Source organism: Scophthalmus maximus, chromosome 5, assembly GCF_022379125.1.
Source record: "Scophthalmus maximus strain ysfricsl-2021 chromosome 5, ASM2237912v1, whole genome shotgun sequence".
In the NCBI taxonomy this organism is placed as follows: domain Eukaryota; kingdom Metazoa; phylum Chordata; class Actinopteri; order Pleuronectiformes; family Scophthalmidae; genus Scophthalmus; species Scophthalmus maximus.
Genome location: NC_061519.1, coordinates 12,945,627 through 12,963,058, shown reverse-complemented (window position 1 = coordinate 12,963,058; position 17,432 = coordinate 12,945,627). Strand labels below are relative to the sequence as shown.

The 17,432-nt window shown below is 44.2% G+C and overlaps 2 protein-coding genes across 3 annotated transcripts in view; one reads left to right on the top strand and one right to left on the bottom strand.

Moving 5' to 3' along the window:
- The window catches only part of LOC118310747, a 34,864-nt gene extending 22,591 nt beyond the window's left edge, over nucleotides 1-12,273 (top strand). The window contains exons 55-74 of one of the 2 annotated variants that reach the window (XM_047332004.1): nucleotides 160-322; nucleotides 494-609; nucleotides 892-1,038; nucleotides 1,993-2,106; nucleotides 2,339-2,455; nucleotides 2,569-2,727; nucleotides 3,124-3,285; nucleotides 3,519-3,681; nucleotides 3,778-3,950; nucleotides 4,027-4,119; nucleotides 4,256-4,460; nucleotides 5,013-5,200; nucleotides 7,904-8,001; nucleotides 9,228-9,412; nucleotides 9,757-9,956; nucleotides 10,126-10,294; nucleotides 10,385-10,494; nucleotides 10,614-10,721; nucleotides 11,198-11,324; nucleotides 11,445-12,273. In XM_047332004.1, the coding sequence (XP_047187960.1) occupies nucleotides 160-322; nucleotides 494-609; nucleotides 892-1,038; nucleotides 1,993-2,106; nucleotides 2,339-2,455; nucleotides 2,569-2,727; nucleotides 3,124-3,285; nucleotides 3,519-3,681; nucleotides 3,778-3,950; nucleotides 4,027-4,119; nucleotides 4,256-4,460; nucleotides 5,013-5,200; nucleotides 7,904-8,001; nucleotides 9,228-9,412; nucleotides 9,757-9,956; nucleotides 10,126-10,294; nucleotides 10,385-10,494; nucleotides 10,614-10,721; nucleotides 11,198-11,324; nucleotides 11,445-11,455 (2,808 nt within the window). In that variant the 3' untranslated portion in view covers nucleotides 11,456-12,273. Of the gene's footprint in view, nucleotides 1-159; nucleotides 323-493; nucleotides 610-891; nucleotides 1,039-1,992; nucleotides 2,107-2,338; nucleotides 2,456-2,568; nucleotides 2,728-3,123; nucleotides 3,286-3,518; nucleotides 3,682-3,777; nucleotides 3,951-4,026; nucleotides 4,120-4,255; nucleotides 4,461-5,012; nucleotides 5,201-7,903; nucleotides 8,002-9,227; nucleotides 9,413-9,756; nucleotides 9,957-10,125; nucleotides 10,295-10,384; nucleotides 10,495-10,613; nucleotides 10,722-11,197; nucleotides 11,325-11,444 lie in introns of those variants that run through there. The other variant, XM_035633999.2, reaches the window with a different exon arrangement.
- On the bottom strand, nucleotides 11,808-15,898 carry LOC118310750 (V-type proton ATPase subunit d 1). The gene is made up of 8 exons (XM_035634001.2): nucleotides 15,732-15,898; nucleotides 14,205-14,376; nucleotides 13,712-13,890; nucleotides 13,151-13,230; nucleotides 12,841-12,918; nucleotides 12,563-12,739; nucleotides 12,382-12,459; nucleotides 11,808-12,068 (listed from the first exon to the last, which is right to left on the bottom strand). The coding sequence occupies exons 1-8, from the start codon at nucleotides 15,850-15,852 to the stop codon at nucleotides 11,895-11,897; spliced, it is 1,059 nt and encodes a 352-aa protein (XP_035489894.2). The 5' UTR covers nucleotides 15,853-15,898; the 3' UTR covers nucleotides 11,808-11,894.
- Nucleotides 15,899-17,432: the final 1,534 nt, after the last annotated feature.

Sequence of the window (17,432 nt, the reverse complement as noted above, 5' to 3'; positions counted from 1 at the left end):
TTGCTTTAAAAAAATGAATGATTGACATGCTGTCAACTCCCGCATATCCATGTGTATGTTCCTTGTACAAACTTTGGTGGTGATTTTGTCTTTCCGCACCCCGAACAACTCCATGAACCCGCATAGTAAATGTTTCAGTGATTTGTCTTTGTTCTCCAGTTGAAGCCGCTGCCCAGGACTGTAGCAGTGAGGACCATGTATGAAGCCAGGAACTGGAGCTACCAGGTCCAACATGGAGCTGTGTGGGGCAGTCAGGAGTTCAGCCTGTCTGGTCTGTACTCTGCTCCTCCAGCGCTGGAGATGGGGAACCGGACCCTGAAGGGTAAACTACTGCAGACCAACTCTGCAGAGCTTAACGACACATCACATCACATCTTTTGGTGGCAGCAGGGCAAAAATACATGAATTACATTCACCAAACAGTAATAAGTGAACAGCTCAGATTTAAGCTGACTACAGACTGTTGATGTCTCAAATTTGTCCTTGATCTTAGTTCAGATCAAATCCATTCCTCGCTGGACCAGTTTGGAGGTGACACTGGAGCGTTCCCTACAGGGCAGACAAGACGATGTGTCACTGGGCTGGACGAGGCATGGGCGACTGGAGCAGGTCAGACTGTCAGACACTTGTCATGACGTCATGAAGTTAAGCAGTTTCAAAGGAAGTGAGAGAAAAATATCCTTGAAACTGACTTAAAAACTGTAGAGTTCATGCAGAAACACAATCTGTGAACACAATCCTGACCACACTGGAACCCACCGAGCTGCGGCTGCAGTGATTTGAATATCTTGGCTGTTTTGTGGAAACGCACCTTTTGCATGTTTATGAAAAATCCCTAAGCTTTATTAAATGTTAGGTTTCTGCTCCGCTTACTATGGTCGTGAACCGCAGGTCAGAGCTCTCAGCTCTTGGAGTCAGTCAGTGGAGATCAACGAGACAAAGCTGGAGCTGAAACAGCCGTTCTCCGTCACACTGAGCCAGCTGTCCCTTCACACACTGTCACACAGCTCACAGAGGGAACAACGCAGCAGCCACCAGGTACAGAAGGATGTTCACATTTATTTAAATTTTTTTGTATCATTTAAAATGAAAAGGAATCCCTCCACTTAAAAACCGTATTCTCAAAACAGCCAGCACATAAGAAAAAGATAATCAACTGTGTTCCTAATTCTATTAACTAAAGTGGAGCAGGTCAGTGTCTCTCTTTTATCAAAACCTCTTTGTGAAAGGTCAGTTACATCCAATACCAGCTAAATGTTGTTTTTCTAGTATTTATTATTTTGAACATGTTATACATCTGTCCACAGTAACCGATGCCATGTAGCAATAAACAGTTTATGACGTATATATTTTTTTTCAAATTACATTGTTTTGTATAATTACACAAGCATTTATTCTTAAAAACACACTTTAAGGATGAATTTAATATTTAGTGAATTATTTTGATATAATTTGATAAAAAATTTACATCTTACTGTCATATTTTCTCCTGTCTGCCTTGTTGGGATTAAGAGATATTCTTGTGTGCACGGTGCGTGTCGGTGTCACCACATCTTTGAATTTCTATGTAATAGGTCAGGACAACAAACAAAGGCAATACTCATGCAAAGAAGTAAAGACAGACAGACAGGCAGGCGGGCAGGCAAGCAGGGAAACGGACAGACAGACAGACAGACAGGCAGGCAGGCAGGCAGGCAGTAAAAAAATGAAAACAAATGAAGAAAGTACAAAAACGCACAAAACACAGTTAGATGCCCTGAAGCTGTTACATAAGGTGCTGTATAAAAACAACATCCGATAAAAAATATTTAAAAAATATTTAAATTGTTTAATGTGTGAAATATAATTACATTATTTTTCCAGTAAAAGTCTAGTGTAGTTGACATCCAAGGATACTAAAAGGAAATTAACAGACATGTTAATTATTTTGAGACTGTATTTTGTTTGTAGCTTAATCGTGTGTGTTGGTTGTTGGGTTTTTTGCGCACGCAGACCCATCTGGCGTGGGACAGTGCAGCCCCTGTCAATGTCTCCCTCAGCCTGAACAAACAGTGGCAGACAAACTCCAGCAGGGGGCAGGCGTGTGCTGTGTTCTCAACACAACAGGTTGGTGGATCCCCTGCAGTTTCCAATTACTTCATGGATATTGATGTTCTTGTTTGTGCACGATGTGTGTTTATGAATTGTCAAGTTCCTTGGTGTGTGTGTGTGTGTGTGTGTGTGTGTGTGTGTGTGTGTGTGTGTGTGTGTGTGTGTGTGTGTGTGTGTGTGTGTGTGTGTGTGTGTGTGTGTGTGTGTGTGTGTGTGCGCGTGCGTGCGTGCGTGTGTGTGTGCGTAGATGGTGGTCTCTTCTGTTAAAGGTTGTGTGTCCGTGGGTCAGGAGGGCAACTCATATTCACAAAACGCAGAGCTGAGATGGGATGATAGCAGCGTCAAACAAGTCCTGAAGTACCAGGTGCTCCTCTCCATAGTGAAATCAGTCATCTGAATTTCAACAGAAATTCCTGAAGATGAATGTCTGGCGTTTTAAAAAAACACTCTCTTTTTGTGTTTCTTTGTTGTTTCTAGCGGGGTTCACGGGGAATGCACAGCCTTCAGGTTAATGTTGGCTTGGAAAAGGTGTCTGCTGCACCCTGCCCTTCACACACACTGCTGGCCAAAGTCCAAACCAACCTCAGGGATCGTCTGGAGCACACAGTGCTGCTGGGCCTCTGCCCACCACAGCCCGTGAGTCCACACACTAAAAATGGGTCTGTCTGTCAATAACACAATCAAGGCATGCAGGGAGAGTCTCCAGGCCGAATGACGGATTAGATGAAACACTGATGGTCTGAGGTCTTTACAGAGATGATGGAGAAAGTTCTTCTCAGTGATTGAAGGTTCAGTTCAAAACGCAAGAGACAATGATTCTCAGTTGAGTCACTGTCACGCAGCGCTGGGTCAATGTTTTTTTTCAACATGCATTAATGAAGAAATCGACACACGCAAAGAAACGCACAGTTTATATTCTCTCTGTGGAGCAAGGCAAATAACACAGGACACATAACTCATGAGGCACCATAGATTTGTCTCGTTCCTTACATGGAAAAGTATAAAATTTGTATTTGTGTGTGTCTGTCTCAGACTCTTTCATGGTCAGGATCCCACAGAGTGAACTCTGGAGACGAGTTGTTTTACACACAGTCTCGCCTCTCTGTGACAGGACGCCCCCACCAGTGCAGCCTCACCCTCTCCCTCATCAACTCCTCCACTGCTCAGGGCACCAACATGTCTCTTTTCTCGGAGGTAAACAACCCTCTGGTGAACATTTTGTCCAGTTAAATGTTTGAATCCTGGAGAGTGAAGACATTTTAGTTTGAAAGTTTGAGTTATGAATGTTGTTGTTGTGAACTTTTAAAAGAACTCTTGGCTCCTATGCTCTCTTGTTGGGAGTCCGCCGAGAAGGCCAATCCCTGGCATCAAATAATGAGGGTCCACATGGATAAACAAATATACAAAGGTGTGCATGTATTTCACAGACTATGATAGGTAACTGGAGTGTGGAAGTGGGGGGCAGTGCCCTGCAGTGGCCCCAGGGCTCTGGTCTTCAGGTGCAGGCCAGACTGGACCGTACGGAGAAGATCTGGCTTAACGGGACAGCAGAGGGACGGTGTCTTCAGACCACAGCGGGTTATCTGAAGGGTAAATACAAAACAATCTCTGCAATATTTAGAAAAAATGCAAAAAAATAAACAATTAAAAGTATGATTATGAAGTATCCACTCGCCTCCTGCCCAGGTCCAGACTCCTGCGAAGACCTCACCGTGGTGGCATGTGTGGCAACAAATCACAGTTTGATGCTGAATGTACAGAAAAGAGACAGAACTCTGGGCAGTGTGTCCGTGGGAACAGCCGGTCAGAGGCTGATGCTGAGAGCAAATGGCTGTTTGGAAAGTCTCACTGCAGCAGAGGTATCACCAATACTAAAAGGAAAGTTGCAAAAGTTTAGCTTCGGTACAATTTTTAAATGTTGTTTGTCGCCAACAGGCACGGATTCACTATTTGAGCTCTCGGATATGGAATAAACTGCTGGAGAGAATCAAGACATTACAGCATCTCCTCGCTGAACTCAGACGACAGGTAAATACAACAAAACTAGGCTACTTAATGCAAACGAATGCTGCTGTGCCCCCAGTGAGTGTAATAGATTGAGCTTGGGTTTTAAATGTGCGGCTTTCAATGCAATGACTGCTTCCCTTCGCCACATTCTCTGCAGTCGAGAGACAGCAAGATGCTCCAGGAGTTGAGCGGTGTGCTCCTTCGCGTTTCCCAGCGAGCTGAGGCCCTGCCGGGTCAGAGAGACAGAGGTTTGCTGGCTCTGTGGCAGAGCAGCTCCCTTCGTCACACCGTGACCGACAGCTTTCCTCGCCTTCTGAGTCTGCTGCAGCACGCCTCGGCGATCGGACAGCAGGAGCTGAGAAGTGAGTGCAGAGAGACAAACACGAAGTAGTCGCATCAGCTTCAGGGGGCCCACTGTTTTTTTCCAGGTCAAAAAATACTTAATTAAACCTAATCTTTAATTCAGTGTACAGACAGGTCAACAATTACAGAAGCTACAGTACAGTGAATGAATGACGTACATGTGCATACACAGTCAATTAAGTTGCTGTAAATACAGACATACTCTGTTTTGTTCAGTCACGTCAGTACAGCCAGTCCCTGCCTTTTCTCATAGCCAGAAATCTAATTTTTTTTCAAGAAACTTAATCATAAACTAATCTTCTTTTCCTTTACTTCATTATCTGAAGCATGAAAATCATCTTTTCTGTTACTCATGTCATTAATTTTATTTTTTTCCCCCCCGTATATGATCACAGATGTTTTCCTTTGCCTGGATGCTCTGACTCCTGCACCCCTCACTGTTTTGTGTCCTGTTACTCACGTGACATGAAAAATTAAATGTATTGCATTTAAGCCTGAAGTGTGAGGAAGCATGATTCAAACCCTGTCCTGGTTTTGTGCTGCGGCCTCAGGGCCCCTGGCCACTCTGGCAGGTGTGTACCAGGACGTGAATGGCCAGCGGCTGGAGATGTTTTGGAGGGAGACTGTTTTGCTGTGGACTGACGGGCTGGTGGAGGTCTTGCATGCTCTGCTGGGGAACCCTCAGCTGAGGCCGCTGGCTCGGGCTGGCGTCACCACGTTCAGTGTTGCCCTGGATGTGGTGAGAAACCTGCACGATTGTGCCTTTTTTATTTTTGTGTTGGACCATAGATTTATCACTATTAATCATTTCTATTTCGGTCATTTAGATCATTTAATAGATTTGGGTTTTTACGGTATGTTCATGTCAGTATCCTGGTTAAGTTTTGTTCATGCAAATCCCTTGGTTTCAAAAAACTTGGTTGAGCTCATTCTGGATTTGAGAAACTTGGATGTGTTAGATACCAGTGTTACACAGGTCAGTTGAGTGAGTAAGAAGGAAGAAGGCGCGAGAAGATCGAGATCCAGTGGTATCCCAGTGGTAAGTGCGTGTGTCAGTGTTGTTGTTGTGTTGTAACACAGCTCTCACTCAACCTTCTGTGTTTGGACCAGTTCTATGATGCTCCTTATCTCCAGGAAGAGTTTTTTTTTTGTTTTTTCTCAGAAATGGCCTTTGTGGATTTAAGTGCATCAGAAAGTGAATGATTGTCTGTGACACAGATTATTGGTGGAGCATGTTTAGCATCACCATTGGTTAATTCGGAGAACAGTGCAGCCAGAAAAATGGCATTATCTGTCCGATCAGACATTGCCAATGTTTCACCAGCAAAGAGGGCTTCGCAAAAGAAACAACACTCTGTTTGCTCCGTGGGTTGTCTGCACAGTTGCATTGTTGATGCTTGAAGCCAAGTTGGTGGCATCAAACATGCCATCCGGCCTGCTCTGCCTCGCAGCCCAGACAATCTGAGCTTTTCCTGGTGTGGAGCTCATTCCTTCTCCCCCTCTCTGAGAGGGGAGTCTTATCTCACATCTCATCTATTCCCAAATAATACAAGTTATCTTGCCCCTCACTTCTGATTTGGAAAAGAAACGATCTGAGATGGTGTATTACAGTTGTGGAGAACCTTTGTGTGTCCCCTATATGACTTCAACCAGTACCCCAGTTACAGTGTAGTCCTGATCTAGCCAAAAGAATACAGCTGGATGAACCGTGGATACTTTTCCTGCACTCAACACTATTCGCTGCTCTCTTGTACCAGTACACTGAAGCGTCCGTCACACCATACCGACACCTTTTAATCCTCTATTGTATTTATGTACAGTCAGTCTCAGGGGAAGGCCTGATGTAAATGTCATGTGAAAGCGAAATGCAGATTTTCCATCCATGGGTTGGAGTGTTCATTGTCTTTGATTACTAATTATTACAAGTAGGAGAAAAGACTCCGAAGCACATGTGGGTGAATCCTTTTACAGCTCAACGCTCAACTTCTAACTCCTCACACCTTCTTCTGGTACCGAACCAGTGAGGATCTCCTTAAGGTGTGCACATCCATCAGGTCGAGATGCACTTGAGTCCCTCAATACAGACTTCCTCAAACGATTCATCTTGTTTGGCTAAATCAAATGACCCATACACCCATTCACCCTGTGATATAACATCCCTAACAGCGGGTTCTGTCTGAATGAGAAACTCCTGGTATTTTCCTCCATTTTCCTGAACAATTCATTCTCTCTCGTGGCAAACACGTCATCCATGTCGCACCTCTCATCCGCGTGACGTTAGTGGTAGACTCAGTGCTCTCCGTATTCTTCCTGATTATTCTGCCTCTGTGAATGTCTTCCCTGATGCATGTATATAGCAAAAGGTGTGTTCAGCCACCCACTCCCCACCTCGTGGGGCCTGCTCAAAGCTGGGGGCTTGTCTTTTAGCGCCGAGGGCAGGTTGGGAGTCTGTCCCAACACCAATTAACGCAGACTGGACTGTAGCCAAAGACTTCTCTGTGGTCAGAAGGCTTCCTGCACTAAACTGTGTAAACTGGTCAATAGTGTGGAAATACAACACATGTTTCCTGCCTGTTGTCAAGGCCACATCTAGTTCCTATGCCACACTGAAAACTTTGTGCCCATGGATGGACGTTACGCAGCCCAGCTCTTCATTTTTCCTCAGTCAATATGAGGCAGTGTTGGCTACGTTGGAAGAGATGGCTTCATCCGACACATCTTGTAGAACTAATGGCCTTTATGAGCGTTTCCAGGGTAAAACAGTCCTTGACCTGTTTCTGGCACAAGAGGTGATGATGGGGTTAGAGGGCCTGAGCGCTTCACTGCAGGGGAGTAGGAAAACATTTGGAGGCGTGGTTTGTGTATTCCAGTCTGTGAAAAACACTTTCAGTCAAAAAAAACAGAAAGAGGCATTCAGCAAAGTCTTCAACATGCAGGTAAAATTTAGCTGCTTCAGTATTCTAAAAAAGAAAGAAATCTAAATGCACGTTAGGAAGTTTTTGCCTATTTGATGAACGTTTATGCCTTGACCCTCACAACTCAACTCAAAAAGCAGTCGAACTGAAGGGGCTTCAGCAATAAGTGCAAATGACTCTGAAATTATGAGGTCCCCAAGGGACCATGTTCCTCATGGTACAAATGCACACCCGCGTCAGCTCTTCAGTCGAGTTGAGGCCCTTTGTGTTTGCTGCTCATCGTTCATATCTTACCTTCTGCGGTTGAGAGAACCTCCTGAAGAGCCGGCTTCACTCTCTAATGTTTATTGAATTTCATCACGTGACGAGGAGCCTGTGCTCCCAGTGAATATGACACCCATGGAGGTTTCCTGGTTTCTAATCATATCCCAAATATGAACCAATCCAAGATTAAAATCAAAAACAGGATATTAATATGTATGTCAAAATGTTTTCGTCTGTATTGAATTCAGTTTTGTGTGAACCAGATAGGACAGCATACCTACCACTGGATGGAGAGCAGGTTGGCCACGGCTCTGTCTGGAGTCAGGAAAAGACTGGCCTCTGTTTACAAACTCTCCCCCAGGTACTGTACATGTCTGAGACCTACTTAAAGAAAATAATCCTCTGCCATCTTTTCATAAAATGACTTCAACATGTCTGAGAGGGGATAAATCCCTCATGTTATAGTATGACCACCCCACCCTGTAAGAACTGCCAAAGATGTCTAAGTAATATGTAAGGGTTAAATTTGGTTCCAAATTATTTTTTAGAAGCATAGGTTACACAACTATGAACTGAAGTATAGTCATTAACGGGCTTTTGAAACAAAAGTTACGAGCTGAATTCAGGCTACTTAAGCTTCTTGAAGGTGTTTCATCAACCAGAACATTCTAGTGGGGAGGCGAAGCATTTGACCTCTTGTGGGGTCGTTAAAAAAAGATCAGTTCAGAAGAAGAAGTTAACGTGCCCATATGGTTGGTATTTCCACCTTGGAACTGTGTGTTAAAAGGACAGTCTCAAAAAACACAGATTCAGACAGCCAGGGTTTCATACAGTACAAAGGGAAAGGAATCAGTCCTGTCAACTAGCTAAATCATAGCTGGATTTCAGGCACATTAAGTGTAGTGTAGTGTAGTCAAATAGAATGCTCTTGTTAATACTTGATTTACGTGATACTTGAAACGCATTACCATTTTGACACATTGACTTGTAGGCGACGCTGTACATCTTCAGATTTCTCTTCTTCGCCTTCGGAGTTGGTTGAAGTAAATAGAAAATGTGCAGAGTTACATATGAGCCATTTTAAATCCACTAAGGGATTTTCTTTTTGTTCTATAAAACAGTAGGAACAGGAACAGGGATGAGTTTTTTTTATGGGTTTAAACAATGCCAGGGGGAATAATAACACCGTGAGGATCGCTGAGGTCATATGGTCGTCGTCGACCCAAGGGTGGGTGTCCCAAGATAACGACTGACACCTATTATATTCAAGGTCTTAAAAGATCCCTTTAAGAGGTTAAATGTCTGGACCCCCCCCCCCCATTAGTCAGTTAGAAATGAAGAAGCCTTTTGGATGAGAGGTGAAACATCTTCAAGCATGTCAAGCAAGTCCAGTTGCCTTAGAACTAACATGATCTGGATAACTGAGAAACTTGACAAACATAGTAAACAAGAACTGAGTTGACCACGCAAGCGTCAACGTTTTACATTTGTTGTTTAATGACCAGATGACGATCCAGAGCAAAACAGATTTCACAAAAGGATTCCTTGTGAAGTATTTAGGAGCACAACCTTCTCAATTTTTCCCAGCGACTGTTCAGTAACCGTGTCCGTGCCGCTGCCTCCGCTCCTCCAGTCCAAGTGGGCCCAGGCTGGACTGGTGGAGATCCTTCTGGAGGAGTGGCTCCTGAGGCCGCTGCAGACCCTCGCCTCCATCAGGCCCACTGCTGAACTCTACCGCCTCAAGAGGAAGATCATGGACAGCCCGTTTAAACGTAAAACAAACTCACTTTTAAGTCTTTGACAATATATATATGTTCATCGTTTCCAGATATTTTTTCTGTGAAGATTACTGGGAAAATTCAATTATATTACACAGAACTTAGAGTTTATATTTCGACTCCTGGAGGAACTTCCTGGCCTTTCTGTACACCGACTACACTGACCCACGATAAATCTGGGGACGTTTCCACGAATTTCTCAGGGCATATATTAGGATTTGACAGACTCCCAGACCAAATTTCAACTGTCTTTCTAAGATGTTAGAATGGACAATGATGACTTTGAAATACCTAAAGAGTGTCCCTCACTGTCTTTATCTCTGTCTCCCTTTCAAAAGACCAAGCTCTGCTGGTGGCAGATCAGTTTGTAGTGACATTTGACGGTCACCTGTATGAGCTGCCCCGCTCGTGTCCACTGCTCCTCGCCCGACATGTCAGCGCTGACCCTTCGTTCACGCTGCTGCTCGGCTCACACTCACAGAGCGTCCTCCTGGTACAGATGAACAACAGCACCGTCAGCATCCAGCACAGTGGACAGGTATACCAAAAACATGAATTAAGAGAACTTGGAGTGTTAGGATTTCCAGAAATCTAGTATTCTGAAATGTGATTTTCAACACTCTTATGGGCTTTTAACCTTCAGAAGCCCATAACCTTGTCTTTCAAGGTGTCTGATTTTATTTCAAAAATTCCTGTTTGTTTCACAGGTGACTGCCGACTGCAACAACACTGTAACGCACACATTTCACAGTGACAATGGAGTGGCTGTCAGAAGAGGGTCAAACATTGTGACGGTGTCCAATCAGAATGGAGTGTCAGTGTCATGTGACCTGTCGCTTGAAGTTTGCAGCTTCACTCTAGATGGATGGCTGCACGGTAGGAGAACTATGGTCATACCAGCATTCGTTAACACTAATAGAACGTGTCATACTCTGGGACATACATGTTGTTAAATTTTCTACGCAGGCGCGTCCGCTGGTCTGCTAGGGACCAATGACAACGAGGCAGGAAACGATTTTCCGTTGCCTGATGGAACTCCAGCTGAAAACCTGGACAGTTTTTTCACCAGTTGGCAGGTAGGACAAAATCTCGATTCCTTCTATCTATTCGTGTCTGCACATTCCGACCTGGTGGAGCTTTGTTGACACGGAAGTATCCCAAGTATTTGGAGTTTGAACATTTGTGTTTTTTCCAGATGAAACCTGAATGTATCAGGCCGCCGGCTACAGCAGCCACAAGCCCAGTCAGCTGCGACTATCTGTTCTCCTCTCCCGATTCTCCGCTGAGTTCTTGTTTCAGAGTGGTGAGTGGCGAAAAACGTTGCTGGCACGTTCTTTGTAACGTGAGCAGTGTCTTTTCAAAAGCAATCTTAGATCAAAGTAAGTCATGGCTCTAATCACCGGTGAGGTAAAACCATGTATGGACTTAGGACACTGAAAACAGGTGTCTGGCTCTGCCCCAACTGTACATCCCTGACCTCCCTTTAAATGGAGATCATGGCCAACATGGTTAACAAAAATTAAAAAAGGCATGATGCATTCCTTATGAACTTTGCCGATTAGATTAGATGGAGCAAAATTGGTCTAAAACGTCTCTTCTTAGTTCTGCCCCTAAAAATGTCATAATTACTTGCAATTGATGGAAAGCAACCCTGATCTGACCACACTTGATATCTGCCAGACTGATCAAAAGTGTTGTCCGGCTCGTGTCCCACACATGCCCCTGTCTGTGAATGATTGTGAGCCCAGTGTTCACAGCAGTGTGCGTCTGTGTCGTCAGGTGGATCCTGCCCAGTTCTCGTCTGTGTGCGAGCGGAGCTCCTCCGGGGCCTCCTGCAGATTAGCATCAGCTTTCGTGCATCTCTGCCAGCAGAACTACATACCACTGCAGGTCCCCGTCCAGTGCTGTAAGTTCAATCTCTGTACAGTCAGGATGTGCACGATTAGAGACCCACGCAGTGTAATATTGTGCCGTCATGATGTTTATATTTCTCAAAGTGCAAACCCCCCCCCCCCTTTTGTTTCAGTGAAAGTATGAAGGAAGGACAAGCTTTTGAAAAGCAAAGAAGAGTGGTATATGACCCTGTCGGCTGTTAACAACACTCATACCACTGGCTGTGCTACATTAATTATATATGTATATTTTATATTATATTTTGTACACTATTGTTTAGTTACACAATATTTTACCTCTTGTATTGCACACTTTTGGCCTGTTTAAACATGGAGATTTTGTGCCAGTGAACCTACTAACTATAACAAGTAGTTTATTAGTAACAACAAGGCATATTTTTTTTTCTGTGCTCTGTAGTGCACTGAAGATATTTGTGACTGACTTTAGCGCAACTACAGCAACAACTTTGATCATAAAGATGCCAACAAATACTTTATACTGTTTGATGACGTGCATTTATTACATTTTTGTATGCCATGTACTGTATGTTGAATACGTGTTTTGATTTCTCTTCATTGCTCAGTTAATTTGTGCCCTGGAAGATGGGTATGTAGTGGTGTATCTTGGACTTCCGCCTCTGTGTGACACACTCTGCGATCCAGACAATGTTGCGACCCTCCTGCTCCTTCAGTCGGATGTAGGAGTAAAATACGCCAAAGTGGAACTGCTGCAGGAAAGCAAGTGTGTTCAGCTTTACCTGTGGAAAGACCAAAGTTAAGCCACTCTGACAGACGGAAACTAGATTTGTAAACATGAGGTTTACAATTGAAATGAAGTCGAGAAAATGATTTCCCTGTTTTCAGTTTGCAATGAACTTGCAATGTTAAAAAAGAAAAATACCTACTGGTTGACTCTTTCATATTGCCAGTAAAAATAATAAACTGCCCATACTTTTAAAATAAGTTCTGTGTTCCCACGCTTGTCATGCAGAGTAGTCAAAAATGTTGTTGGTCCCAAAAAATGTAATTATATGAAAATCTTTCGGAGGTTACCCATTCAAGCTCTCTTACCTCTTGTTCAAAGAAGCTGTCCTCCAGGGTCTTAACATCTAATCCTGGTTCAGGGTCATCAAAAATGTTTTTATAGTCCTACAGGGAGGTTAAGGTTAAAGTTGACCACATGTCTGGTAACTGCAGCAACAAGAGCACAGCGGTTCTCTTAGGGCATCTACAGAGACATGCTCAGACTCACCGGGTAACAGTCGGCCACTGCTTTGACCTGCTCCTGGTCCTCTGCCTTGGCCAGTAGTTGCAGCCCTTCGGGGGTCAGTTTGCCACAAGATGGATACAGAGCGCTCCTGTCCGCACCGCTCAGATCTGTTCCGAAGGAGTTCACAGTGATGATGAAGGCCCGTCTGTCTGCCTCAAACTGCAGCACACCCAAACACACACAAACACGCATTTTCAGCGAAACAAATCTTGAACAGATGTAAAACTTCATCAGGCATGTGGTGGAAATTGTCACAGTACCTCCAGCACAGGACACATTATATCCTTTGTGGTACCGCCGATGTTTTTGCAGAAAGAGTGGAAAGTCTCTAGATATGACTTAAGTGAAAAACAGGGTCAGACCGTATTCTAGGAATAGCAGATAATATATAAAGATATTTATGGGTTGTGCTGAAATGTGAACACATTTAAAGACCACAACTAACTTTTAGCACACAGTAAACCATGCAGTCCATCTGTCATGTCAACACACACGCACGCACACACACACACACACACACACACACACACACACTCCATAAGCACAGGCATCATGATAAATTGTACATACCTTATACAATTTGTTTCTCAGGATCTCCACCTCCATTTCATCCAGGTTGGACTCGGATACAGCATCCTGGAAAAACTGAGCTACACAAACAACACGGTGGACATCAGTTTGATTAGTAGTCTGTATCATGTCACTTTGTTTCTTATTTACCATAGTAGAACTTCAATATGTAAGCACAGAAAAGAAAAGAAAAGAAGAAAAGAAATCAGGTGAGAGATGAGAAAGATTGAAATGCTCACGGTAATTCAAAATCATGTCATACTAAAGATCTGGTCACATCAGCTGTTAAATGAATTTTTACAAAAACATTTATTGCAAAATCAATTAATTCCATGGAATGACCACAATAAGTGCGGTGTTTATATATATATATATGCTTGACTTAATAAACTTAATATCTTTTGATTCTTTCCAAGCATAAATCAGCTTCCATATTTCACAAATTTCTCAAAATTTGATTTGGTGACTACTTTCATCGCAACGAAGGAATGAGTGTTAATTCAGTCCATAAGTGCCACATTAATCTCTGTGAATAAAACAACTTGTTTTTGCTGAGTCAACCTAGTGGTGTGTCCACCAGGATGGCTGAATAGAGTTCAGTTGGGGTGCGGGCGATGCCCACGGCTGCCATCTGGTCAAAGGTTCCTAGTGGGTGGCAGCGCGAGAGGAGCTCTGCCACATCTCTCTGTTTCAGGGCGCCAGTGATCAGCATCACCACGTTGTCGATCATGTAGCTGTAGCTAAGACAACACAGAGGCCACAGTAAAACAAAGAAGGGTTAGGGTTCATTTGTCTGCGAGGCATTTTCTATCATAAACTAGGAGAATTAGTGAAGTTAGCTTTCTTTGAATGTAATGGCCTTTAATTTCATCAAGTGCTTTGTGTCTATGTGCAGACGCTTTGTCAAAATTAATGTAAACCAAACCACAGTTTCCTTTTTTGAAACCGAGCAACAAAAAATATAGAATAGAGACAGAAAACCCTGTTTGCTTATTTGCTCATGCGGTGACTTTTGTATTATTTGCAATAATCCACGTGCAGTGTGTCAGCATACGTTATATAGTCGAGGAAGGTGGAGAGGGGCCGCAGGGCGTTGGAGCGCAGGCAGCTGAATTCAGTCACCAGGTTCTCCCTCAACTTGTTGTTCACCAGAGACACAGTCAGGTCCTCTTCAGATGAGGACAGCAGCTTGCCATAGTCTGTACTCTGCAGGTGCAGCCTCACGTCTGAGGAGAGGAGAGGAGTGGAGGAGAGGAGGAGAGGAGTGGAGAAGAGGAGAGAGGAGAAGAGGAGAGGAGAGGAGGAGAGGAGAAGCGAGAAGAGGAGAGGAAGAGAGGAGAGAGGAGGAGAGGAAGAGAGGAGAAGAGGAGAGGAGAGGAGAGAGGAGTGGAGAAGAGGAGTGGAGAGGAGAGAGGAGAGGAGAAGAGGAGAGGAGAGAGGAGGAGAGGAGAGGAGGAGAGGAGAAGCGAGAAGAGGAGAGGAAGAGAGGAGAGAGGAGAGGAGTGGAGAAGAGGAGAGAGGAGAGGAGTGGAGAAGAGGAGTGGAGAAGAGGAGTGGAGAGGAGAGAGGAGAGAGGAGAAGAGGAGAGGAGAAGAGGAGAGGAGAAGAGGAGAGGAGAGGAGGAGAGGAGAAGCGAGAAGAGGAGAGGAAGAGAGGAGAGAGGAGGAGAGGAAGAGAGGAGAGAGGAGAGAGGAGAAGAGGAGAGGAGTGGAGAAGAGGAGAGGAGAAGAGGAGAGGAGAGAGGAGAAGCGAGAAGAGGAGAGGAAGAGAGGAGAGAGGAGGAGAGGAAGAGAGGATAAAGGAGGAGAGAGGAGGAGAGGAGAAGCGAGAAGAGGAGAGGAAGAGAGGAGAAGAGGAGAGAGGAGGAGAGGAGATGAGAGGAACTAAAATCAGAGATTTTCCACAAAAACTTCCTATTAGGTCGAAGTCACAAAGCAGGAGAAGGTGAGTCACACATAGTATATAAGGTAATGCACATGTTGTTATCAATATATTTTTGACTTTCATCAACTTGTTTACTTTACAGACCAACACTTTCTATACAATTGTATAGAATGTTTTCCAGTGAATCCAGCACCATTGGCCCCAGTGTCGACACACTGACATGACATTTATTATGAGTGTAAACACGCAGTATGTCAAAGTCAGACATTCAAAAACTAAAACCTCATGGTCTTAATCTTTACTAGCTTGCTCTCTCTCTGTCTTTCTCAGACAAGGAATGCTTGATTTACGTGGAAAAAATTAATTCAGACCTGGGTATGGCAAAAACAGATATCTGTCCCAACATATGCCGTCCAGATCCTCGGTCCAAGTTAAGCACGTATAGGAACTTGAACAAGCACTAGAATTGATCCATTTGTGAAAGTAGCCTCTGACAATCATGCCGTATGTGGGGCTGGATTTGAGCCGAGGAATTGACCATATACTGAGCCAGAAGAAACACAAATACGAGAGTTCACCAGAATAATTTTGCTACCTGGATATTAGGTGACCCCTATCAGCGCCTCTCTGCACCGGGCACATACACTGTAAAGCTCAATACACCAAAACTAAAATACGCGTGACACAATATTCTTACCGTCGAGTGTATCACACTGGGCCAGGTTGTGATAATCCGTCTGAGTCAGAATCCCGGCCCTCATCCCTCGGACCAGTCCCTCCAGATAGCCGTGATCCACATTGAAACCCAACTCTGCCATGATGCCAGATGAGTGACCAGCAAGCCAAGGCTGCAGTTCAAGTGATGTTTGCATGTGTTTTTGTTTTATTTATACAACAACTTCTGCATTTACCCCCCACTGACTAACATTCATGCTTAGTTATTTCCCCTTCCTCTTTGACAGCCAGAAATTCCATAATGGCCCTGGGACTGACATGCTGTCAGTCTGTACACTCTAACGACTCACATTCACTTGATTCAACCATGTCTTTAAAAGAATACTGTTGCCTAAATGTATTTATTAAAAATTGTAATTTAATGTTATGGCTGGACATCGTGCAGGAGAAACAGGGAGTGACACAAAACAAACACGAGACAAAAAAGAAGAAAAACAAAAAAAAAGTTTTGCTTCCCTTCTATTCTAGAGACCTCACAATATTTAAGTTCCTGAAAAAATGAGGGGGAACACTTAATCATCGCAGTGAAACACCAAGTCAGACCGAGAACACGGTACCAAGAACAGGATAAGAATGAGCTTGTTCACTGGTTCACTGCGTGCGCATGCGTGTTGTCACGTCTCCTGGAATTCAAATCGATGGCAGGCAACGACGGATGAAATCCCGCATATATTCTTTGATTTGACACTTTTAAAGCATTCAAATGCTGCGTTTAATTTGGTCACGGTTAGTGTTGTGGCAAGGGCTAGGGTTGTGGTTGCGGTTGTGTTGGTTTAAGGGTTCGTTGTTGCTGTTGTACACTAAATTTAAAATCAAACGACAACTTCTTTCAAACCTGACAAAACGAACATATATGTCCACCGCGCCTCTTTCGCTTTTCCGCCACATTTTAATATCTGCCACTGTGAGAGGAAAGGGTAAAACTCCGGAGCAGGGGGTGCCAATAGTTCGACCTATTACGCTGACGGCCAACCGCAATAGGCTTGCAGTGGAGAGGCCAAAGCAAGACAAGCCCCCAAAAGACAGTTGCTCTCTCCTTCTCCTTCCTGACTGAATCTTCTCTAGTGTTGTGTTCTGCTAGTGTCCTTGTCCCTGTTGGTGGCATCAGGCGCTACCTGCAGCCTCCTCAAGGATGACCCAGCACCGACTCAGGAGCATGGAGGAGGATACAGTACCAGGAGACCGGCCGTTACACGAGGAGAGCTGGACAGGGTCGTAGAAGGGCATCAACCCAGCAGCGGGACCAGTATCTGCTCCTTGGTGCGAGGAGGAACAGGAGGAGCACTGCCAGAGCCCTACAACATGACCTCCAGCAGGCAACATGGAGGTCATGTTGTAGAGCTCTGGCAGTGCTCCTCATGTGGCCAGAGTGTGTAGCCAGTTCCTGGATGACAAAGGCATTGATGCCATTGACTGGCCCCCCTCCTCGCAGCAAAATAACACAACGTTGGAGTGGACAGAGAGTCGCATTTTCAGCAAGGATCAAAGACAGTTTCAGAGAAAATCAATTCAATTTCACAAAATTACATTCGCGCTAATTTATTAAATTTGTCAACCTTCTCCTCAGTTTCTGTTTTTCAAAGCCAGTTATTCAGGTTAAACAATACAAATTCAAACTACGTGATTCAAATTAAGTATTTTTTTTAATGCAATTATACAATTG